The following is a 25,438-nucleotide window of genomic DNA, read 5'->3' as shown; positions in this document are numbered from 1 at the left end:
TTTGAGACTTACTGAAATTTTTTTGGTTTTGTTCTGTTCGCTTATTTATTTGTTTTAATATCTGTACAGCTTTCAAAGCACTGGCCAGGCATTCTTATACATATAAACACATATGTAAATATAGTCTCTTGTACTGAAATGAGAACAAACTACACTGATTGAACAAAAGGGATGCAATCTAGCCAGCTATTGACTGAACACTGGCCCCGTCTTTCTAAAGTACAGGTCTGCTAATTACTCCCACAGTCAGGTCCATTTAATGAAATCCACAGCTGTGAATTGACAATATCTGGCATAGGTCCTGCTGTGATGACTATGTGAAGAAAAACGACCAAGATTTTTGACTGAAAGAGCTCTCTTTTTTTCCAAAGGGAAGGTTGGCCTTTACTGAGGGAGTCTTGAAAAGAACCCCATAACTCCCCATTAATTAACTGTAATAGCTAAACAATATACAAATGCTTTCTTTGGATTAAAATATTTCATGAAAGGGTAGATTATAAACTAAAATGCACCTGGGCATTATACAAATGCAACCAGTATATTTGATCTTAATGTTACATATAATGTTTTCACAAAAACAAAAGGAGTACTTGTGGCACCTTAGAGACTAACCAGTTTATTTTCTCTAAGTTAGTCTCTAAGGTGCCACAAGTACTCCTTTTGTTTTTGCGAATACAGACTAAGATGGCTGTTACTCTGAAACCTGATAAAATGTTTTGAGCATTGATAACTGTAGCCATTCTGTAAAGGTAACAAAAATGTGGTTATGCTGCCATCAAGTGGATATTTAAGTTATCCATGTTCCACATTACTGACCAAACAAACAAACAAAACAGTTCACTTAGATGTTTTGATTCTCTTTAGCAGGAACAAAGATTTCTTATCTGCTGTCCTCATTTTTTAAAAGCTTTATGTAACAAGGGAGCTTCACAAATGTATTTTCACATAACTGCCTTGTGCTTTTATTTCTGGTGTAATGAGAGGTACTGGATTTTTTAAAATTCCCAGTAAAAAAAAGTGAACTTTTTTCCTGCCTTCACAAAGTTACGAAATCGCTATGTAGACCAACAGAAAAAGCGATTCCTTTGTTAGCATATGTAAGTCCGTTGCTGCTCGTATTAAAAATAGATTTCAGAGAATAGACACTTCAGAAATGCAGATAAAGACAATACTCCCCCCTAGGGGTAGAAATAGAATTTGCAACATTAATTACATGACCTGGGTTTGTACAGTATGAACCTTATTAGCAAAAAAAAGCAAATAAGACTAACCAAATGAAAATCAACTTTCTGGTTTTTACTGCATAGAACACTGCTGTAGTAATTGTTCTGTGAAATCAGTCTATGTGGTATATTTTGGTTTTATCGTGATCTAGAGGGACTTTGATAACATGCATACATAGAAGCATATTTTTAATACTTCACTGGCAAAAAGCCTTAAAATAGTTCCTTTATTTCTGTCCTAGACAATATAAAATGCAATATAAAATGCAAAATTCAAAAAATGTATTTTCATCATAATGAAAATATATTTCTTCAAATATTCTAAAGCAGGAAGTTTGAAACTAAAATTATCATAAAACTGCTTTCCATTTAAATGGAAGCGACTGGGTGAGTACTATTTTGCATGTTATCCTATTACTGTGTATAGGCTATTAAAATAAAGAATCATATCAAAGCATAAGTGCACAACTTCAGGTTATAATCTAGTAGAGTTTTTTCTCCTCGTATTTTGATTCACGTTCTAAAGTTCTCACACTTTCAGTGTTTACCTGTTTCGCTCACATTTATGATATTCCTTGTTGTGTTCTGATTAGGATTTTTTTACAAGCTAGTCCATAACGTGTGTGGGTCTCTTTTTCTCAACAGGTAGGTCTTTATCAGTTACTTTGTTCCATCTTTCAAATAACTATTTTATGAAAATCCTAGCCAATAAGACTTTTCCATAGTCTCTTGCTAACCTGATTAAATACTGTACATTTGGAATTCAAAAGAGATTGTGGGGCACCACTCACACTGCTCTCTTCCCCCTCCTCTTGGGTAATCATTCAGACAGCCCAAATGGAAGGCTATGAAAGTAGTTCAGATATCTCCAGCCATGACACAGGTACCAATTCTCTCCATATACAGATTATTGCTGCATGCAGGCTGGGAAACCCCATAAATTTCTTCCCAGTTCTTCCTCGGAGATGGATGGGAAAAGCCCCCCACATTAGCAGGGGTTTGGCCCAAAAATTTACAAACCACAAAGAACCAAGAACCAAGAAGATCTGGTTGAGGCCACAAGAAGCAAGGCTTATTCTCATGCTGAGGCCCTGTACCTCCACACTGCTGATAGGCCCCGATTGGCCACTGTGACACCCCTAGACCATGAGAGCAGTAGGGAGAGGGATTTACACAGTGTCTAGGAGGAAACCTATGCTAGTTAACGCTGACTCACCATTTATCTTCTGCTGGTATTCACAAAAGGTTCTGCAGTGGTTACAGCAAACTATAAAACAGGAAGGGTGTCCTCACCAGGCCAGCTGGAGGCAAGGGATGGATGCTTAGCCAAGCCAGGGTAGGGAGGGGGAGCTTCCCTCTGCTTTTAGTAGTGAGAAAGGAGCTGTGTCCTTCCCCTCCACCACTCTCACTCTATTTTACTTTCCCACCTGAGGTTTGGGGGGGGGGAGATGTAGCCATCACTTCAGCTTTGCATCCCTCCCTTCTTTCTGGATTCCCAGACCCAGGACCCTGAAGAGAAGCCACAGAGCAAGAACTCACTCCTTAGCCTGGATCCACAGATTCAGGTTCCACTATAGAAGCAGAGGGGTGCATCTGGCTTCAGGTTTCTTTTTGCTGATCCCTTTAGAATGGACTCCAGGTCTTTCATGAGGTTATGCCACTAAGAAGCAGGGGCGGCTCTACCAATTTTGCCACCCCAAGTAGTCACCGCCGAATTGCTGCTGCAACAGTGGCAGAGCTGCCGCCGAATTGCCGCCATGTCCGGAAGAGCGGTGGAGCTGTAGCCCAAAAGCCGCCATGGCGGGAAGAGCAATGGAGCTGCCGCCAAATTGCCGCCATGGGACATGGACTGCCGCCACATTCTGAATGCCGCCCCAAGCACCTGCTTGGAAAGCTGGTGCCTGGAGCCAACCCTGGTAAGAAGCTTCCCAGGTTACACTTTGGTTCTGAACTTTATGGGCTAAATCTAGCCCTGATGTAATGGCGGTGGAGTTACACTGGGGTGCAATTGTCCTCAGTTTGTTTTAACTGACTATAGCTGTGTCGACACAGCAAAGAAAAACCCGCGGCTGGCCCATGCCAGCTGACTCCGGCTTGTGGGGCTTGGGCTGCGGAGCTTCTTTCATTGCTGTGTAGACATCTTGGCTCAGGCTGGAGCCCGGGCTCTGGGACCCTGTTATGTGGGAGGGTCCCAGAGCCCGAGCTCCAGCTCGAATCTACAAGTCTACATAGCAATGAAACAATTCTGCAGCCTGAGCCCCATGAGCTCGAGTCAGCTGGCAGAGGCCAGCTGCAGGTGTCTAGTTGCTGTGTTGACCTAGCCATAGAGACAAGGTGGGTGAGGTAATATTTTTTATTGGACCAACTTCTGTTGGTGGAAGGTCCAAGCTTTTGAGCTACAGAGAACTCTTCTTCAGGTCTGGGGAAGGAAATCAGAGTGTCTGAGCTAGGGACAGGTTGTTAAGCATATGCCATGGAGTAACACATGTGGTAGGTGGTCACTTGAAAGGAAGTGGGCAATTGAGGATTAGATTGTTATGCATAAGGTGTTTGAAGTAGGTAATTAGGAGTTGCAGGCAGTATGGTGTGTTACAAACTGTTATAATGAACCAAAAATCAGTATCCCTGTTGAGTCTATAGTTTTTGGTGTCTAGCAGAGTTATGAATTTAAGTTCGCAGGGTCACCTTTTGTAGATGTTCTGCAGGTGTCCTTTGAGGATGAAGACTGAGAGGTCAGCTATAGAGTGATCACTTTGTGAAAAGTATTCACCCACATTTAATAGGGTATTTTTGTCATTTATCATTTTTCTGTGTGAGTTCATTCGAGAGTGAAGTGACTGTCTTGTTTCGCCCACATAATTGTTATTGGGGTATTTAATGCACTAGATGAGGTACACCATCTGTTATGATAGGCATGTGTATGACCCATGAATCTTGAAAGGTATGTTGTGGAGGTACTGATCCTTGTAGCAGTGGAGATACGTCTGCAGGGTCTGCATCTATTATTCTGGCAGGGTCTGGTGCCGCTTTGAGTTGGTGTGTCTTGGTCTGTAGGGAGCTTGCTTTTGATAATGAGCTTGATGATACTAGGAGGGTTGTTTGAAGGCCAGAAGAGGGGGTTCAGGAAAGATTTCTTTCAGCATGTGATCCCCATCAAATGTGGCTTTTAATGACTTGATGATACCTCATATGGGTTCCAGTGTAGGGTAGAAAGTGACAACTAGGAGTGTGCAGTCAGTGGGGTTTTTTTTCCTCCTGTACTGAAGCAGGTTCTCCCAGGGTATTTGGGTGGCCCTTTCCATGGTATCATGGAAATGGTTGCATCTTTAGCACTTTGTCAATAAGTTCTGGGCAAATTTCCCATGAGACGTTTAGACCCTTTGTTGTTTAAAAATGGAAGTTTTTCTACTCCACCTGAAGGCAGAGTTTTCTGCCAATTGGCCAAAATGAGTTAAGAGCTCTGGGATGGGTGTAACTTTACCTATGACATGCCTTGTGCTTTCTCCTTGTCACACTTTTGAAATTTGACATTTTACAGCTATTAGTCATTTCTTTAGGGATTAGCTACTACATATTATTTCTACCACTGAAATCTACCTCAGAAATGGCCAATTGCGAAAGAGCTGACACTCTTAATGTAGCACAGCGTCTTAGAGACATCTTGATCTGATTATGTATTACACAGACACTCTCCCGGCCTAGGAGTCAGTAGGATGACACATACAACAGGATGACACAACTGTTTTATCTGAAATTTTAAAATTGTCATAAAGTTGAAAGTAGGCTGTTTAAAAAGAGATGGATTTCATTCCCTATTATAATATATATGATAAAATTATTTCTGCTCCTTCCTTTCCTCTTCCCCCATAACATCAGAAATTATTTTACATTGTTGAGCTACATGGACTTTGTGGGCTTTTCTGTAGCCTGGAAGAAAACCATGTGACTGACAATCCAGGTAGCCTTAACTTGCTGTCTGAACTGAAGCCATCAGAAAGAGTTAACTCAATGTCCTAAATGTTGTAAAACAAATGCTCTCTCAAGTACCACATGCTAGCTGTAAACTTGTGATTTTCTGCTACGCAACAGAAGGTACCTGGCTTGGCTCCATGTAGACTGTAGGTTTGACTCTGACTTTATATACACCAATGTCTACTGCGAGCAAGTGCATGGCCGTTAGTTGAGCTCCACCAGGGTAACCTCAGTGTCAGTGAGACCAGAATTACAGCCTGCCCCTTTAATACAGTTTGGGAACTTGGGTTTCTTTTGCAACTATTGTAAACACACATACACACACTGTTTGTTGTTTTTAATGTCTCCCCAATTTGTTTCAGGACTTCCCACTGAGATCATTACAATGACCATCCATGTGAAAAAGAACAGCAATGAGGAACAGAGAAAGTTAGGGAAGTTACCGAACCACAGTGTCTCTATGGCAGTGGTTCCCAAACTTGTTCTGCCGCTTGTGCAGGGAAAGTCCCTGCTGGGCCGGGCTGGTTTGTTTATTCTGCTGCCTCCGCAGGTTCAGCTGATTGCAGCTCCCAGGGCTGCGGTTCGCTGCTCCAGGCCAGTGGGAGCTGCTGGAAGCGGCAGGTAAACAAACCGGCCCGGCCCACCAGGGGCTTTCCCTGCACAAGTGGCGGAACAAGTCTGGGAACCACTGCTCTATGGCACTGGTTATTTAGTTGTGCTCTTTTGTTTAAAATACCTTTATTTCAGTACAAAGTCTTTTTTCTTTTCCTTTTTAAATTCCTAGTCATTCCTAGATCTTTCCGTTCTTTTCAAAGAAGAGTTATGAGGCAGGGATTTAGGCCTCGCTTAGATTTGGCAGATACTCATATGTCATAAGCTTAGGGTAAACACTTTCTTCTTTATTTTTTAAAATCTCTTTTTAAGTGCTGTCCATATGACTACACTCTCAATGAAAGCCCTGCTACAGATACAAAGCAGTCTTAATTACTGCAGATGAATTACTTATAACGAACAAAGCAGGCTCCAATAATGTAGGAGTTGTTCTTGGAGAATTTGAAATAAAGTAGGTCATGCTTTAACATCACTGATATAATATCTAGGTTAAGAATTGATGAGGCTTCATAATATCATCAGATCAGATAAGAAGCAGGGCCTTGAAAAGTTCAGACATAGATCTGATTCTCAAAGACTAAAAAATGTACCAGCTTTGTCTTGAAAGTGCACTTGTTAAATAGCTTTGTAATGCCCTATCTACTGCCTGTAAGGCTTTATTCCAGTGATGGCTTGTCCTTCAGCTAAATTAGAACTAGAAACAAACAGAAGCTTTAAGAGTTCAAGATGTACTATACCAGAGACAGATTTAACTTTCTGGTAGTTAAAACAGCTCTCTCACATCACATCAGCAGAGAGGTTGAAATCAAAAGTAATAGGAGAGTACAGACCTACATAAAACAGTAGGACTGAATCATCTGCTCCACAGAGAATATGCATTCCATTTCACCAAAGAAAATATTTCAGCATTAGCATTGTTCAGAAGCTGCAAATTAATTAGTAATTATAGGCAGCAATTATGCTTTCCATTTTCTCTTGATATTCTCATAAAAATGTGCAAAAAGTCTACTTTATTAATTCTATTCTAGAAAAATCTGACATTCCAAACAAGTAATTGTAGAGCTACTAGGGAGTAAGAATAAAAAGAAATTGGAAAAATCCTTACCTCATGGTATAGAGTAGGGTGCCATCATCTTCAAGGCGTAGAAGTTTGTTCGGTGTTGTCATGTTGTGAGCTATAGATTTTTTACCATTATGGAAGAAAGTGTCTGGAGTCCAGATCTTGCTGGCAAGCAGATTGTTAAGAGGGAGGCGTTGCATCGGTCCTTTGAATCGAAGTCTTTCATCTTTCCAGCTTTGTCGGAAAAAAACGTCAATGGTGTATTCCTGACATAAAGAACCAGTCATGTTAATAATGTGTCTCAAAAGAAATAATAATTTTACAGATATTTTAACAACAGAAATAATACTGATTTAGGATTCATATGCTATAACCTACCATTTCTGTGTCTGACACTGGACCAAAACTGGTAACGTAGATGTCTGTTTTCACCTGAGTTATCCTCTCTGTAGCAAAGAGACACAGACCATGAATCAGTAATTGCTATAACAAACAAATATACACTCTGGATGTATTTCTTTTTCTATTAATAACTACATTTGCTATCTTAGGCCAGGATTTTCTAAGAAGCCAAAAACATTGAAATTCAATGGGCTTTGGGTGCCTAAGTCTTTGGCTCCTTTGACAATCCCAGACTTAATGTTTTTTTAAGCATGGGATTTTCAGAAGATTTTAAGTGAGCTCGGAGCCCAAGTCCCATTTTTTTCAATGGTGTCATAGTGGTGAGAGTAGGCTTAGAAAGTCTTCTAAAATACAAACTATATGAACATTAATAAATATTAATTGACTGTAACTCTGCCCTACAGACATGTATGAAAGACCTGGTTCCTGAAAGGCATTGCTATACCCCTTTGGAAGTCAATTACACCAATGCAAAATCAGAATGGTAGCATTGTACATACACATCATACTTACATCACACTGACGTAACTGACTAAACCGGGAACAGGACAATAGTGAATCAGGCCCTATGTACTTATCCCAAAGAGTGTAAAATCTACATAGACAACTCACTGCACAAACAAGGGAAGAGACAGTGGAAACACTGAGTGGTGTGTAAGAATGGTGAAATACATGACGCAGTCTGTTAGTTCCATAGGTTTCATTTGGATTTATCTTTTTTAACTCGTTTTGTGGTTATCACGTTTAGCCATGGGATTATTAATACTTCTCTGCGGAGAGGATTATGGTTCAAAGACATTTTGGAAGTATTGCTTTTTAAGAAGGGACTTGGACAGTTGGTGGACCAAGTCCAGGAGAGGGGATTCCAGGAACAGGAGCAGTGTGGATGAGTGTCTGCAAGAGCAAGAGGAAAGCAGCTAGTAGAACACCTTGATCAGAGTGACTGGGAGCAACAGGCTAGAAGAGCAGAGAAGTGAGTGGAAGCCAGGCTGTAAAAGGTCTTGGAAAACAGAACAGGAAGATTAAACCTGTGCAGAAGGTGAGGAGAAGCCAGAGGAGAAATGTATACAGGGCCTGGACAAGGTCGGAGTAGCAGGGATAATGGATGTAATTTTAAATACTGGCATTTTCAGATAGCAGATATAGGTGCTACACAGCAGGTGTACAAATACAATTTCATCACATCTAGCTGATCATAGAAAAGGGTATTTTTTATTTTTACCTTTTCTAGAGATTTTTGTCACTCACACTATAAAATAAGTTTGATTTATTCTGCACGACTTGTACATGTTATTTCCCAATTGTGGAACTTAAAATATTTGGGAAGGTGAAGTCAGGCATCACATTAGAAGAAAATATTATCGAAAGGAAAAACAAAAACCTATTCAACTACAGAAACCCTTAGAGGTGATTAGAAGAATATGTGTCATGGGCCAGCCTGATCCAAACCCGATTTGAATCCAATGAGAGTGACCAGAAAGACTTCAATGGGTTTTAGAGAGGCCCTCTGTTCAGGGAGACTGGATTGCCTTAGGCCACACACAGCTAACTAAATATAATTTGTTTGTTTTTTTAAGGACTAGGGCATCAGATAAGATCCACAGTGTTATTGGTGCAGGGGCTTTCCCATTTTACTAGAAGTAATGTGATGGTCTCACAGTGGAGCTGCCCATGCAGCCCTTATTCAGGTAAGACTCTCATTGACTTGAAAGAGAGATTTGCCTGAGTGAGGATCAGGCCCATTATGTCAAGATTGGGTCCCAACTGAAGATTTCTAAATACCGATACAATCGGCAATGAACTGCCTTATTGCTGCAAAATATAATTCTTTCAACAGAGTTATTTTAAATTAGTATTAAAAATAATCTATTGTGTAAGGAGGCTCTGCTGTGCAATAGATATAATTTTGTACAGTATACATATTGACATATTGACATATTTTTGACACTTGACATATTTTTTCAATGAGTCTACCAGAGACAAATAACCATTTTACTGCACTGGAAATGTTATCAGTGTGGCAGACCACTCCAAGCAACAGAGGATTCTGCTCACCAATACTTTACGTGAAACACCTCTGTGGTTTGCTTTATTGTAATGTATAACAATACATGTGAAGTATACCATACCGCTTTAAGAGCCAAATGCAAATGTCAAGGTTCCTTCCCCACTCTGAACTCTAGGGTACAGATGTGGGGACCTGCATGAAAGACCCCCTACGCTTATTCTTACCAGCTTAGGTTAAAAACTTCCCCAAGATACAAACTTTGCCTTGTCATTGAACAGTATGCTGCCACCACCAAGCGTTTTAAACAAAGAACAGGGAAAGAGACCATTTGGAAACGTCTTCCCCCAAAATATCCCCACAAGCCCTACACCCCCTTTCCTGGGGAAGGCTTGATAAGAATCCTCACCAGTTTGTACAGGTGAACACAGACCCAAACCCTTGGATCTTAAGAACAATGAAAAATCAATCAGGTTCTTAAAAGAAGGATTTTAATTAAAGAAAAGGTAAAAGAATCACCTCTGTAAAATCAGGATGGTAAATACCTTACAAGTAATCAGATTTAAAACTTAGAGAATCTCTCTAGGCAAAACCTTAAGTTACAAAAAGACACAAAAACAGGAATATACATTCCATCCAGCACAGTTTATTTTACCAGCAATTAAACAAAAGAAAATCTAACACATTTTCTAGCTAGATTACTTATAGATTACTTACTAACTTTACAGGCTGCATTCCTGATCTGTTTCCGGCAAAAGCATCACACAGACAGACCAAAACCTTTGTTCCCCCCCATCCAGATTTGAAAGAATCTTGTCCCCTCAGTGGCCATTTTGGGTCAGGTGCCAGCAGGGTTACCTTAGCTTCTTAACCCTTTACAGGTGAAAGGGTTTTTCCTCTGGCCAGGAGGGATTTTATAGCACTGTATACAGAAAGGTGGTTACCCTTCCCTTTATATTTATGACAGCAAATAACTGAGCAAGGCTGCCCGCACTCAAAGCACGATATAAAGCACAGTCTTTGAGGCTTGCTTCAACTAAGGCCAATGCAAAGGTATGAACTCTCAATAGCTCACTTCAGCAATGTTCCAGAGGAAAAGGACCCCCTGTTTCTCCTCCCAAATGTAGCCTTCTAGAAACTGATTGACCCATCCATCCATCCCTCTTTGGCTGAGAGCACATCCCTCTTATATAGACTGTTAAGTGGGGATTAATTAATTGCCCACAGTTTGCTCAGTCTGCAATGCTGTGAATCCCTACAGTCAAGGCAAGCAGCCAGGATCCTTCTAGCAAGAAGGAGAGTCCTCTCATCAACTTCTGGATGGTATCTTATTCCCCATCACAATCAGCCATTTGTTTACGAAGGCTTTGTTCTGTTTCCATTTGGTTAGGTTCCATTTTGTTCCATTTGGTTAGAGCAAGTACATTTAACAGGTTTTTTCCACTGACAGATATTCATTTTATGTAGGCTTCACTGTAGTAATTACACAAGAGTGACACTAAATGATGCAATAGAAATTCTACTGTACCTCCCAGTCCTGGGCGCAATCTATTGTCATAGCCATCCAGTAGGCCATCCAAGATCCTGGTGAATATGGTAATATTATTGTTGGTGTCATCTTTCCCTGAAGCTGTTGGCATTAGTGAGAAGCTGTTTAAAATAAATAAATAAATAAATAAAATAAAGGGAACAGATTAAAAGCTGTGCCAGTCTCAGAGGGATCCATGGGGATTAGATCTCATACCCCGCTTCCCTCCAATTTTCCACCCTCTCCCACAGTCTGAAGTATTCAGATGAAATTCTGCAATGTGAACTGCATGGTTTTCCTCTATTCCTCATGCTCCTCCTCTGCTTCTGCTTTTTGCTTTGCTGCTGGGAGAGGTAGTGACATATCTTTCTGTATGAGAAATCTCAGAACATCAAAGATGAACAAGTGGCTGATGGCAAAACTCCCATTTACTTCAATGGAGCCAGGACTTCACCCCAAATCTTCTTGGTTTCTCAAAAGCACAGGACAGAATAAACAATTCTTCTACTCCCCTCGTTGTTTTCATCCCTTGCATTGAGCAAACAACTGTTATACATTGTGGACCTGATTCTACAGCCATTAGGTTGAATCATGCATTCCTTGTTCAATATAAAGTCTCATAGACTTCAGTAGACATGTCTAAATATGTCAGGCATGGTGGCCCTTTAAGCAAGCAAAATATCCTATTCCCCCCTTTCTTTAACTGTCTGCTCAAGTACTGTGGGATCAGGCCCAGGGTGCTCTATATGAGTTTACAGACAAAGCAAACCTAACCTTGTGTCCGGGGCATAAGGAAGGAACCTATGTTAACTTCTTTCCAGTATTTTTAGAATGAAGAATACGTTACTAAAGACAATGAAACTATGGGGTCACGAGGAGAAATGGCTGGAATATTTTCACTGAAAGACCTTTTTGTTTTGGTGAAAAAAATATTGTTCACCAAAATGTTTTGCCTAAAAATTTTAATTTCTGGTCAAATATTTGTGTTTTTTAATCAAAAAACCAGAACTCAAAAATGTTTCAGTAAGAATTTTTACCCAAGACTCTTTTTGAAACTGAAAAGATATTCTTTTTAATGGCCTAGTTGGGTAAAAAGGGCTCTGTCAGACGATTCCCCAGTGCAGGCACTTGACGAACCTTCTTGCAAGCCATAATATAGGGGACCATTCGAGGGGTTGGGGGGAGGGCACTTCAGTGTGGGGACCATAGCAGGCAGTGCTATGGAGATTCCCAGAAATGCTAGAGCCCACAGGGCAGCCCTGGGAGGCTGCTGTAACTTGGGCCCTGAGGGCTAAGTTATGCTAGAGGCAGCCCCTTGAGCAGCCCAGGATCAGGAGAGTGCAAAGCCTTGAAGCCCCTTTTACACCCTTCCCCCTAGGTTCTTAGAGGCACTGCACTGAATCTCACCCCTTGCCCAATCCACAAGACCATCCAACCACTCTATGCTCTCCAGGTTAATTTAACTCCCAGTTCTGTCTCTTATGACTACATCTGCTCCATTGGCCAGTGCCTCACTGAGGTGGATAGTGCAGTGCAAATGATCAACTAAAATAATATGGCAGCTGCACCTTCAGTTTAGTTGAAAACAACATCCTAGTGAATGGAGGCAGGTAACAGAAGTGACAGAGGTACTAACTATTCAGCTGGCATTGCAGACACAGAAGGAAAATCCCAGAAGCCTGTTTAAAACATTTAATCAGCTTCTTTTCCCCAACAACAGCAAAAGGACATATTCAATTATTTCTCCTGATAGATGGAAAGATGAAATTGCCCTTTTTAAAAAGGAGGTCCTAAGATCATTAAGGGTTCATTATTTTCCAGCTCACTCGTATCCCCAGCCCTTATCCTGGTCTCAGGTGAAGGAATTAAATTACACATTAAACAGTTTAATATATTATCAGAATTGTTAGATTGTAAAGCTATCTCAAAAAAGGGAAGTCAAGATACTAGTTCAGAAAAGTAAACTTTCTTTTGTTACCTGGCCAACTGAATTTCTCCAGGAGAGTGCCAATTAGGGTGACCAGATATCCCAATTTTATAGGGACAATCCCGATTTTGGGGTCTTTTTCTTATATAGGCTCCTATTACTCCCCACCCCTGTCCTGAATTTTCTCATTTTGCTGTCTGGTCACCCTAGTGTCAATAAACGCCCCTCTATTTATTACACAAACTATTTATTTGTCTCTGCGTTCTGGTGTAATTCCCGTCCTACTGGAAACCCTATTCTTAAAAAAGAACGCAAGAAAGAAAAGCAGCTTTGAAATCTAAAATATTTTTCAGTGTCTAATTTGCCCTTTCTTGTGAAAGTTCTTGAAAGAATTGTTGTCAAGTAACTACCAGTATATCATCGCCTTATCACAAGCAATCTGTCAGTGTTAACTGTCAGGCTTTGGACCAAATTGCAACAGAGACAGTGATGCTTAAAACTGTGAATGGTTTACCTTTCAATGTGGATGACTGAGCATCTTTAGGGAGTTATAAGGTTTTGCATTGCTGGACATTTCTGCTGGTTTTGATGGCCTCGATTATGCTGAACTGATTGCAATATTAAATTGGTTTGACAAGAAGTATACTTGCTTGATTTTGCTCATGTTTATTTGATCTTAAGCAGTTTGTCTCTTTTGCTTTTAATTCTTTTACTGTCTCTTAGGGGTCTTTCCTGAGTCCACTGTCATTCCAAAACCAAAAATCTTTCTTTACCAACAATTAAAGTTGCTCAGTGACAATAACATACTTACCTATTACATCATTTATAAAACTTGAGCATTTAAAAGTATGGAAATGAAGGCTGAAGATAGTACTTAATAACATAACAGTTTTTATAGTACTCATAAAGAAACACATTCTCATAAAATATAAAGAATTGCATATTTCATTGTAAAATTACAACCTTAACTCTGACCCAAAGTAAATGACTTTTTCATTAGCAATCTCAAAATCTAAACTGCACGCTAGACCCTTCTGCAAAATATAAAACTGTTTGCATGTCTATGTTTGTAGTGTTTTTGTAGCTATGTTGGTCCCAGGGTCTCACAGAAAAGGGGGTGGGGTAATCTTTTATTTGTCTCTTCACCAACAGAAGATGGCCCAATAAAAAATATAACCTCACCCACCTTGTCTCTCTACCTGTATATGTGGCAGATAGTACAACCCCATATAGTATCTTTGGAGAGCATTGTATTAAATTTAGGAATGGTTTATGTATGAGTGTCCCCGACTCTATAGAGGTGGGGGTAGGGGCCACCACAGCTCCACCAAGAACTAAGAACAGTGGGGTTTGGTTAAGGCAAGTCGCTGAGACCATAAACAGCTCCAGTGAGGTACCACCATTATGAGATAGCTTGCATACACTGGTTCCAACTGCGTTTTCCAGAGACAAAGAGACAAAGAAAGAACTTGAGATATATAAAGACTGAGTTTAAACAGATTCAGGATCTTCCTTTTGCTTTAGCAAATGGACAGGACCTTTGGTCCAAAGGGGACCTCAGCCCTTGCTGAAGGGGTAGAAGGAATGCTGGCCTATCAGACTCCCCATGCGGAAGATGGGTAGTTTTCTGGTATGTTAGTAAGTATGTGGGGACTTTTTTAGATATTTTCTCTGTGATGCTTTTATCCAAAGAATAAATGTACTTTGCAGAGCAAGAGTTGTGTGGTAACTTGTAATCGCTGGCACGCACTGGTCATATCCCCATAGAGCAAGCTAAGCACAGGCACTGGTTTGCTGGGGATATCACACTACAGTATATGCCAAGGGAATGTGTAGCCTTAAAACCTTTGGTCAGGAGGGGAAAAAAACCTGGGTCTCCCCACCAAAGAGAGGTAATGACTCGGAGCCTGAAACCTTAAGTGGATGGCCGTAAGGGACCACAGAGGAGAAATACAGGTGCAGCTAACTCTGAAACTGCGACAATATACCTCAGTGACAAATGTTGATCAATATCAAATGCGTATTACGACAGTCTTCCTGTAATTTAGTCTTCCATGCCTCCTTTGGATGAAGTGATCCCAAAAACGTGGATTAGATTCTTGCTGCACAGAAGAACCACAGATTTTTATGAAGATGAGTTAAGCTTCGTCCCTTTCACCGAAAGACTTTTGCCCAAGCCCCGAATCCCTATTGCATTCATTCCACAGCACAACATTTTTACCGGTAGTTCTATGGGTACGTAAGCTTTGCATTTTTTTTTCAGATGGTCTTTCAAGGTAAAGGGGTAAAAAAGGAAGGAAGGAATAGGCTGTGAGTGGACACAGCTGGAAATTAGGGTCCCAATGAATTAGCATTCCTCGTGACTGAATAGGCATCTGTGTACCATGCTATTATATAGAGACAAGCTGGAAGGAATTAGGAAAAGAGAAACCAAAAGAATGAAATGCCTGATTCAGAGGAAGAATGAAAAGAGCTATGTGTCCACGGAAGCCCATGGGAGTCTCTTCAATGGGCTTTGGATCAGGCCCTACGAGAACATGAGGGAGAACTGATAACTGTCTATAAGTGCTAGAAGCGTGATGACCCCAGGGAAGAAATTTTGTTTAGGGCTGTAGAGCATAACCAGGAATAATGTGAAGGGGAGGTAAAATAAGACTGAATTTCATGAAAATCATCTGAATGATGAGAGCTACTAGATTGTGGAGTAGTATCTAATGGAGAACAAAGGAAGCCCCTTTGACTAAGATATGTAAAAGTAGACCAGACAAAACACCCAAAAAATATATTGTAGAGAAAAAATTCTTGCATTGCTCGGGGGCTAGAGTTAGTAGGGCTCATATATTTCTCACTTACTCTGATTAAAACTGTTAGTTGATAGTGAATAACACCAACGTAAACATGCATCCTCATAAGATTTCCTCTCAGCTGCATTTCAGAAAACCAAAGATATCCCCTTTGCTCAAGTGGAGGGGCATTCTGATTGACTTGAGGCCTTATGTGTGAAGAGCAAGTTTCTGCAGTGATGAAGTCAGCCTTCTACTACTTGAGAGATTTTCAGAATTCTTCCCTTTTCTCTTCTGAGGTAGAGAGTGTGCCTTTCTGCCTCTGGGATAAATCACTGTCAAGTTTTAGGGCTGAAGATAGCTGGTGGAGAATTACTCCTTTTGTGTAGGGAAATGCCCTTCACTGGTGGAAACCTGGCAGCAGCAACTCTGCTACATCCTCTGCTGTATCCCAGAGCAAGGGAAGAGAAGGGGTGTATCAGGAGGAGTGTGATCAGGAGGGGGCATCATACTATGACTTATCCTCTACTGACACAAGGTTACAATAGGCCCTCTGCTCGCTCTAACTTTTACGCCGGCTGATGATCAGGGAGCTGCAATGCATCCATCACTCTCTACTGCCTGAATTTATTGGAAAAGCAGGGCCTTACTTACTGGCATTCCAAATTGCTTGAGTAATAGTAGAACTGTTCAAAAATGCAAAAAACAGTGCTGACTTTTTGATGAAAATGTTCGACCAGCTCCAATTAACAGTTTAGTTTTCTAAACGCAGAAAGAGTCAACAGCAAGCTGGACTGACTGCGAAAGATCCACCTCACTTCTCCTCTTGCACCAATAATACTGGTTCCCAGTTAGGTTTCTCATTAGCGAAAAGATATTTTTGGTCACTCATAAAGTGAGCCTTTACCAAATAACAGCTAAATTAATCTTTTGAGGGCGTGATACTGCAAGATGCTCAACTGCACCCAAGAAGCAACACATACTTCACAGGGTAAGACACTGAATAAGTGACTCCTTGTTCTATGGGATGCCAGCTATGGTCCACTGATTCTCTGGAGAATCTGTTTGCTGTGTTCGACCCCCCCAGTGACATCAGAAACATGCCCACCTTTTGTTTGTTCTGTGACAAATGGATACTGTATTTCTTGCACACTCAAAACATTTATTGAGTTCAGTGGACGTTTTGGGTGCACAAGGAATGAAAAATCAGACCCTTTGTCTAATCTGTAGCTGTTTGCTTTTACTGTAATTGATTTTTTACTGTTCACTAACATCATAGTACAGATTAATTTTTAGTTTCAGCAAAATTGTAAAGCATCTTAAGATACCTCAGTAGAGTAAGGTATTATAAAACTTAAGGTCTAATTCTAGCAAGCTTGAAGTCTGCTTGACTCACATTAGACTGTTTATGCAGAACAAGGGTCATAAATAGCTATTATATGAACAATGCTGGGTTGGGGTTTTTTGTATTCTGGTCTTATTTGATCTATACCTCTGAATTTTAATTTTGTCACTTTTTTAAATAACACCATGTAACTACGTTTACAGTTCTACACCTCTCTTTGCCCCATGGCTTAATGTTGTATGTAATTCTCAGCAGTCATTCCATATTTATGATAGCCCAGAATTACAGCTGAGATTTTGCTTTTGCTGAGATTTTAAAAACCGTCTGTGGGATTTAGATACATAATTCCCATTTATTTCATTGGGTATTACATGTCTTAGTCTCCTAGGAAGATTCGAAAATCACAGCCTTCATCTACAACTTCTTTTGGTGTTTTGTTTTTTAATCTTTGTCCATTGGTCCAAAATGACAGCAACTTTTCCTTAATGTTTTATAATAAAACACACTAAAATGTAGCACTGCATACCAAACCTAAATGATCCTAAATCATTACAGTACAGTCTATTGGCAATAATAAGTGTTAACTGTGGCAATCAAAGGGCTACTACTGTTTCTATACCACCCTAATATTTTATCTGAATATAGTACCTTTTTATCCTGAAGCATCCCAAAGCACTTAAACTATACACTGACATTGCCACTGCTTCTAAGGCAGAACTACTTAGATACACTGCACCACCTTTTGCCCCGAGGCTGCTGCATGAGCACAGTGACAATTTGACCTTACCGCAGTACTTGAATTCTGTAGCACCAACAGTAGAGTGGATTAGAGCTGTTTACCTCTACAGGCCTAGGGTAAATTATTGGATCACAAAGGGAAAAAATGGTATTGTAGCGTCGCATTTTAGTACTTAATAGCTATTTGATTAACTCATGGAATCAAATGGCCCAATTTGGCAGGACTGTCTCTCTCTGTTTATATGGTACAGGCTTTACAACTCAGGTGAGTTGCAGGTCACAATTGAAGTGCACTGGCAAAACTTTGCAATGAATCCTGCCTGAGGCTTATTTCTATCCATTATTTTTTTCCTATTTTTAGCCACTTTGAAGACCCTGTCTTCAAAGACCAACAAATCCACACTTCTTTATTAAAGGGAATACCATACAGAAGTTAAAGGACTGAATATTATCCAAGAAAACATGGCTAATGCTAACTTATTGCATGCTTTCCTGCTTACTATACCAGTGAAGTGAAAGGGCAGAGACCTCAAGGTTGCAATCCTAGCACGTTTCTCAAAATGGTAAAATTTTAACAAATTACCACCATCTTTGTAGAGCCATACTATCACTGTCTAATTCCTTTTCATTTCTATAATAAACTAAGGTACGTATTCACAAAAGGATGTAGGCACCTAACTATCACTTTAGGCACCTAAATCCCAGAACAAGGCCCCTCTGAGATTCACAAACACTCTGCTCAGCTACCTCTGAACCCCGTAGGTGCCTAGCTCATTCAGCACCTCAATTTTTGCAGTAAAAGTTCCCTTGGCACCAATGTTTCTGCTGCTGAGCACGTGCACTGTCCCTTATGCTTGATAGCCAGACACCTAAGGCTCAGATCAATGCAGAAACCAGGGGAAGCTAGGCATTGCTCGCTTGCAGGGCCTGATCCAGTTAGCCTTGCAGGGCCTGATCCAGCTCAGACCTTGCCAGTGGATCAGGCCCTGTAGAGAAGCTTACACAGAATGCTTGGGATAAAGGGGGAGAAGAAGTGTACACAACCTCACCAGGGGGAACCTCCCTCCTAACGTTTAGCCCAGTGGGTAGGAAAGTCACTTGGGATATGGGTGACCCACAGTTCTCCCCACTTTGTCTGAGGAGGAGCAGGGATTTGAACAGGGACTATGTCATTTCTTAGGTGAGTGCTCTCACCCCTGAGTTATGGTACATTCCGATGTGAAGTTCCCTCAGTTGGAGCAGGAGGAGTGGACTAAAAGTTATGAGAGAGGTTGTTGTCCTTGTCCTCCTTCCCACCTTTGGTAAAATACAAGGTAGTCATTCTCCTCCTGCCTAACACCAGGAGAGGGTTAGCAGCTGAGAATCCCAAGTAGAGGTAGGTGCCCCCAGGCAGTCTGAGTTTAGGCATCTATCTTTGAGAGATGGGCACTGGTTAGGACACACCCATCAACGTAGCATTTCCCACTGGCTAGCTTAGAGGACGAGGAAGCTAGGGTGCTGGGTTTTGTGAATCGCTCATTCTAAGGCACCTCTCTCTCCCCATTCATTGCATAGGGAGTCCACACACCAAACTCAGGCCTAAGAGTTAGGCATGGTGGCTCTGAGCATCACTACGCCTCGGTATTTTTGTGAATCTAGACCTAAGAGCCTGATTCTGCTCCCAATAAGATCCAATGGGAGTTTTGCCATAGGCTGCATGATAGCAGGAGCCGGTGTACCATAGACTAGTGTTTGAATTTTTCAGCTGTTCAGCTTCCTTGTAGTATGCACGTTTAGAACTGTCTGCTTTTTCTCAAATGACTGGAAACAGAGTTCTGAGTGTCTTAATAGGCTTATATTGGAGATGGGTCTGAGCCATCAAGTTCAGATCCAAAGGTTTGTGGGAGTTCACACCCAGGTGTTAGTTTTGTGCATTTTAAAGAGTCACCAGTCACAAAGTTTGGCTCCAGTGCTAGTTCCAAACTCTTCAAAAATGTAATGTTGTTGAGATGGGGAGTTTATTTGAATCTATCTTTATTATGTATTTTTCAAAGTGGGGAGCTGTTAATGTATGTCACAGGATGGGATTCAATTAGGAAAATTTATTTTTCAACAAAATTGTATACATACCTTTTTACCAAAATGTAGTCACTTTAGATGTCTATAAACCTTGCTAAACGCTTTGTTTAAAATCACTTTCATAGGCTGTTTCTGGTACGCTAGTGAAAACACCTATGTTTGGGGTTTTTTGAGAGGTGAAATATAGCAGTGATATTTGCTATAGTTAACATTCAGAAAACAATGATTCAGGTAGGCATCTAAAAAAGTTTAATTAAATAGAATTGTTTGTAACATATTCTGTTGAAATATTTTCTCAACTTTCAAACCTGTATTTTCATTTTGAGTAGGAGCAAGCTCACTTTTAAATAATTAATTTTAATAACTGGGAGCTCATACTGAATTCTCTCTGCCTTATTACAACCTGAAAGGGCTTGCTTCACCAACTGTACCCTGTGTACTATGATCCAGAAGAAGAAAGGTGTCAGCAATTCTTATTTCAGAACTCACTAGGGGCTCAATCCCTGCAATGTGTTGAGCACTCTGGCCTTGTTCAAGCAAAACACTAAAGCATGTACTTAACTTTAAGCATTTAAAGTTAAGCACTTTTTCCCACTGAAGTCATGGGAACTTCATCTACTTAAAGTTTAAAATATAATTTAGTGCCTTGCTACTGGGGTCAGCACATTCAGCACCTGGCAGGCTTGACCTCTATGGTTGTGATCCTGAATTTCTTGTACACACAAAACTCCCTTTGACTTCAGTATTCACCACAGTCAGCAGCAGTGCAAGGGATATAGGACTGGTCCATAAATTGGTGTGGAACAGAACATTTCATTGGGAAAAAATAATTGCTCCCTTTCCCCCTGACATCAGTAGTGGATCAAATGCAAGTCTATTTTTCTTCCTGCCACACAGTGGGAGGAAACAGAGCTTTAGATGTTCTTTAAGTCATATCTGTGAACATACTGTCTTCAGTTAAAAAAAGTCAAACATGTGACAACTTACCCAAAGTGATTGGCTAAACTTATGGAAATGCAGAGAAGGAAGAAGTTTTTGATCATGATAAAAGTAGGGAACATTCCATTGTCCATTCCAAATGAGTTTAATAATATAAGCAGTTGATTTGGGAAAGGTATTCCTTTCCCTCCTTTGTTCTTAAGCTGTAAGAGACAAAAAATAAATATATCAATAAAAAAACAGATACAGAGATGATAGGATAACAACATTCAGACACCAAAAAAGTGTCTGTTTTTAACTATTTACGTATATTTACCTATAAACATCTCATATTGTACATTATAAAAATGAATTTATTCAGGCCCTCTTTAGCTTGTGCTAATAGCAAATTACAAAACAAAAGAATTTTTTGTTGATTTGCTCGTTAAGCAAATAATGTAGAATTATAGAGATGTTTACTAGTTTCCAAATACTGGTTTTAACTCTTACCTACTTTAAATAACAGCTATATGCTGCATAATCAAGTGTTGTTTGTGTGTGCTTTTCTTAGTTACGTTCTTTTCTTCTTCCCAATTCAATTACAAATTTGTCTTTCCCAAATCTCCTGTTAGAAACCCTCTTCTACTTGGAATTCAGGTTGCCAATACATTGTGCATTAAAAGAAGACAAAAACATGATCTTTATTTTAAATGCACATAAACCTCATGCTAGGGAAATGATTTACAATAATATAATACCTGCCTGGGGGATTGATTGTCACTTTTTGCATGCCTGCCTCAATGATTAAGTAACCTAATAATTACAGTATTTGGGAGAGCTGTCTCTCACTGCTCAACTCTGTGTCCTAATTAAAGTGTTACACACACACACACACACACACACACACACACACACACACACACACACACACACACACACACACACACACACACACACACACACACCTTTCAAGCCAGCACTTCTCGCTCTTTCTTGATTTTGGATCTGCTCAGGTAAATGAACAGAGCCTACTCACTTTCTCTTTCACAGTCCAAAAAAACCAAAATGGTTTAACCATTACAATCTACGACCCCGACTCCCCCACACAACTCCTAGAAATATTCAGTTGACAAAACTAGGGACCATTCAGTGAGGCTATGGAGCTCTTCTTTGATCAGTGGGAAATGTGGGTTAAACTTGTCTATAAAGAGACAGGGAGACATTTCTCCTGGTGTCTTACTGACAGGTAATAGCTTCCCTCGAGCTTTCCCCAGTGGCCCAGCACTTGGCTAGAGCAGGAATCGGTCAGTGGGCTGGTTCCCTCTCTTTCTCTCCCCTTGCAGCCAGGGCATTGCAGAGACCCACAAAGCCATCATCCCCTCCAACTCACTGCCTTGCAAACACAGCCTCAGCCCTGTCACCGACCCTGCAATCACTGTAGCCTCTCCCTCATTTACTTGTTCACCCATGTCTTGATGCTCCATGGAGTCTCCCCAGAAGCACAGTACCAGCCCACAGTGGAACACAGTCCCAGAGCCTCTACCTCTGCCCACTACTGCCTCCGGTGCTCTTTGGGACGCTATGCCCGGCTGCCCCCGAGCTGCCCAACTCTGCCAACTTCACAGGAAAGGCCAAAAGTGGCATGCCTGGCCTCCAAGAGAGCCCCATGACACTACCTTGGGCAGCAAGACCACAGTGTACATGTCCAGTCCCGGTCCCACCATGAGCACCCATCGTGCCAGGTAAAGTTTGCACAGGCACATACAGGGCACTGCAGGGCCCAGTCACTCACAGAACATCAGGTGCGCTGGCTGCAAAGGTGCCCCACGGGGACCCTCCCTTCCCTCCCTGTGGGACCTCAGCCCCCTCACCCCCAGGATTCCGGTATCCGTCATTGCTTTGAAAAGCAGGAATAATTCCTCTTTCTACTCCCCCCTCCTTCCTTACCAGCTGCCCTGGATCAGGAAGGGGCTGCTTGGGGCATCTTTCCTCTTGGGGCTACTGCAGCCCAAGGCCAGGTGATGATCCCCAGATGCTGAAAGTTTCCCAGAGGCACCCAGGGATGGTACTGGGGCTGGGTGAGAGACCCAGACAGCTCCCTCCTGACGGGCTGCGTTTGCTTTCCTTGCCTGCAGAACTCGGTTTCCTGCTTTCTCACCTGCCTCACCAGGATTGCCAGATTTCTACTGCATTAATAACCCAAAGTCACTTAAAAATTAGCCCCAAACTAAGTAGCCCAATCTATTTATTGAAACCAAGTTGATGTTTTTTTTTAAATTAACACATTGTTCTATACATAAATAACACAAGAAAGATTTTGGTAGATACCTAGTACAGATTTGATTAAATAAATTTTTAAAAAGCTACAAGTCCCAGCAGGAGTTCTCCACATTAGCAACAAAGCGATTAGATGACAATCAAATTCAAAATCCAAACCCCAAGGGGAATTTTGACAGGAGGTCACTCCACTAGCCACCCCCTACCTCAACCATATTAAAGTCCCCTTTACAGACAGACATTCACACACCCAGCCCAGATGAGACCCCCCCCAAAAAACCCTGACAGCCAATGACCCCCACTAAAAATCCTTCCACCCAAAGTCCCCTACACCCTAGAAAAACCCAGAGCCCCAATATAAGCTGTCACCCAGATTTCCCCTCCTCCTCCCCCAAATAAACATCCTGCAACCCAGAGCCCCCTGACCCCCCCATCACCTCAATAAACATCCTTCCATCCAGAGCCCACTGCCCCCCAGTAATCACCCCGTCACTCCAATAAACACCCTGCCATCCAGAGACCCCTCTCCCCGAGTAATGACCCCATAACCCCATCACCCTAATATACACTCTGCCATCCAGAGTCCCCTGCCCTCCATTAATCACCCTGTCACCCCAACAAACACCCTGCACTCCAGCGTCCCCTGCCCCCAGTAATCACCCTGTCACTCCAATAAACACCCTGCCATCCAGAGCCCCCCCTCTCCCTGAGTTATGACCCTGTAACCCCATCACCCTAATATACACTCTGCCATCCAGATTCCCCCACCCTCCATTAATCACCCTATCACCCCAACAAACATCCAGAGGTCCAGAGCCCCCTGCCCTCCAGTAATCAACCTGCCACCCCAACAGACACCCTGCCATCCAGAATCACTGGCCCCCAGTAATCACCCTGTCACCCCAACAAACACCCAGCGGTCCAGAGCCCCCTGCCCCCCCTGTAATCAACCTGTCACCCCAACAAACACCCTTCCGCCCAGAGCCCCCTCCCCCCGCCCTTCCATGTGCAGCCTCCCCCTGCCCACTGCCTTAGGTCCAGTCTGGCTGCCGCTCCCTCTCAGGCCGGAGGTCTCCTCCTCGCCCAGCCCCAGAGCCTGCAGGAGGCTGCCGGGCTCCAGCGCTTCAGCCCGGGCTCTGCAGCAGGCGCTCCCGCCGGGCAGGCTGCCGCCGTGTGAGCGGGGAGGCGGGCGGCGGGGGAGGCTGCGGAGGCAGAGCCTGGGTCGGGTCGGGTCGGGGGGCAGGCAGGGGGCCAGCCCTGCCCCGCTTACCTTAGCTGCGGCTCGCGGCACAGCACTGCCTTGGGGGGGGGGGTGGCTCCAGCGTCCCGGCTCCCCGCTGGAGCCCCGAGCGGGGTGGGGCAGCATCTTCCCAGTGCTGCTGCAAAGTGCACCCGGGGGGAGGGGGGGAACCTGGCAGGGGGGAAGTGCCGGGAGAGCAGCCCCCCCCCCCCCCCAGCCCCGGAGCCTTGTCCCGATCCCAACCTGCCCCCGGACACAGGCGGCTCAGCGGGGCAGGGGCGCGCTCCGCCCGCCGGGCACACGATGGCGCGGGTCGGGGGGACACGCGGACATCGGCTCGCGCCCGGCTCTGTCCCGGGCCGGGCTCTCACCTGCGCAGCAGAACAGGAGGCTGCGGAGCAGCGCGGCCAGGGGACGCTCCATGGCGGGGCAGGGGCAGCGGAGCGAGCAGCGCAGGTGAATGGCCTGTGGCGCCTGTCACTTCCAGCTGGCCACAGCCCCTCGGCCTCCCCACCCCCAGGGACACACACAGCACAGGCGCTGCCCCCCTCTCCTACCCCCCCCCCCCCAGAGAGACACCCATCCACCCACCACAGGTGCTGTCCCCTCCTCTCCCCCCAGGACACACACACATACACACAGCACAGGCACTGCCCCCCCCCCGACAGACACCCAGCATGGGCACTGCCCCCCACCCCTGGCATTAGCACTACTGCCCCCTTCTTGAGTCCCCCACGCAGGATACAGGTGCTGCCCCCTCCCCCAGGGAAACACACAGCACAGGCACTGCCCCCTCCCCTTTGCTCCCCCCAGCCCAAAATGTAGCAGACTATCAGCAAACTAGCCCAAAATATCGCAACCCATGACTCCTCATAAAGAAACCCAAACAAACAAACAAACAAAAACCCTTGCAACTGGCATTTTAAAATTGCCCGATTCCACAGGAAAATGGCAAAGCACCGCCACATGTCCTCCAAGCAGAAAGGCGGGCCGCTCAGGAGGCAGCTGGGCACCAGCAGAGACAGCCGCACATGGCAGAAATAGGCTGGCAGGCTAGTAGTCACTATCATGTCCCTTCCCAAGGCAATCAGCAGAATTGGACTGGGATGTGCATGCCTCGGGAGTGTGAGCCCGGGCACAGGGAGGTTGCAGAAGAATTCACACTGGGCAGTGGATTTGCTTGCTGTTTGAAATGTTTGAGCCTTTCCAAAGTTTGGGGCTTGAATGCTGTGCTCAAGAACAATTTTAATACCCAAAGTCAGGGTCCATACTTGGATGTTTTAGACACAACAAATCCTGCATCTTGGCAGGAGGTTAGACTAGATGACCCTTGTTGTCCCTTCTAACCCT

General features: G+C 43.0%; 1 protein-coding gene across 10 annotated transcripts in view; it reads right to left on the bottom strand.

Annotated features, from left to right (window-relative positions):
- The window catches only part of GABRA5 (gamma-aminobutyric acid type A receptor subunit alpha5), an 80,647-nt gene extending 56,150 nt beyond the window's left edge, over positions 1–24,497 (bottom strand). Inside the window, exons 1-6 of one of the 10 annotated variants that reach the window (XM_074965514.1) lie at positions 23,876–24,021; positions 21,082–21,216; positions 20,641–20,795; positions 10,803–10,924; positions 7,246–7,313; positions 6,913–7,133 (exon numbers count right to left, since the gene is read on the bottom strand). In XM_074965514.1, coding sequence (XP_074821615.1) covers positions 6,913–7,133; positions 7,246–7,313; positions 10,803–10,924; positions 20,641–20,726 — 497 coding nt within the window. In that variant the 5' untranslated portion in view covers positions 20,727–20,795; positions 21,082–21,216; positions 23,876–24,021. Of the gene's footprint in view, positions 1–6,912; positions 7,134–7,245; positions 7,314–10,802; positions 10,925–20,640; positions 20,796–21,081; positions 21,427–22,518; positions 22,864–23,875; positions 24,022–24,118; positions 24,151–24,459 lie in introns of those variants that run through there. The other 9 variants (XM_074965492.1, XM_074965503.1, XM_074965564.1 and 6 more) reach the window with 9 other exon arrangements.
- Positions 24,498–25,438: the final 941 nt, after the last annotated feature.

Source organism: Natator depressus, chromosome 1 (assembly GCF_965152275.1).
Source record: "Natator depressus isolate rNatDep1 chromosome 1, rNatDep2.hap1, whole genome shotgun sequence".
In the NCBI taxonomy this organism is placed as follows: Eukaryota; Metazoa; Chordata; order Testudines; family Cheloniidae; genus Natator; species Natator depressus.
The sequence above is the reverse complement of the archived record's forward strand: the minus strand, read 5'-3'. Positions and strand labels throughout refer to the sequence as shown.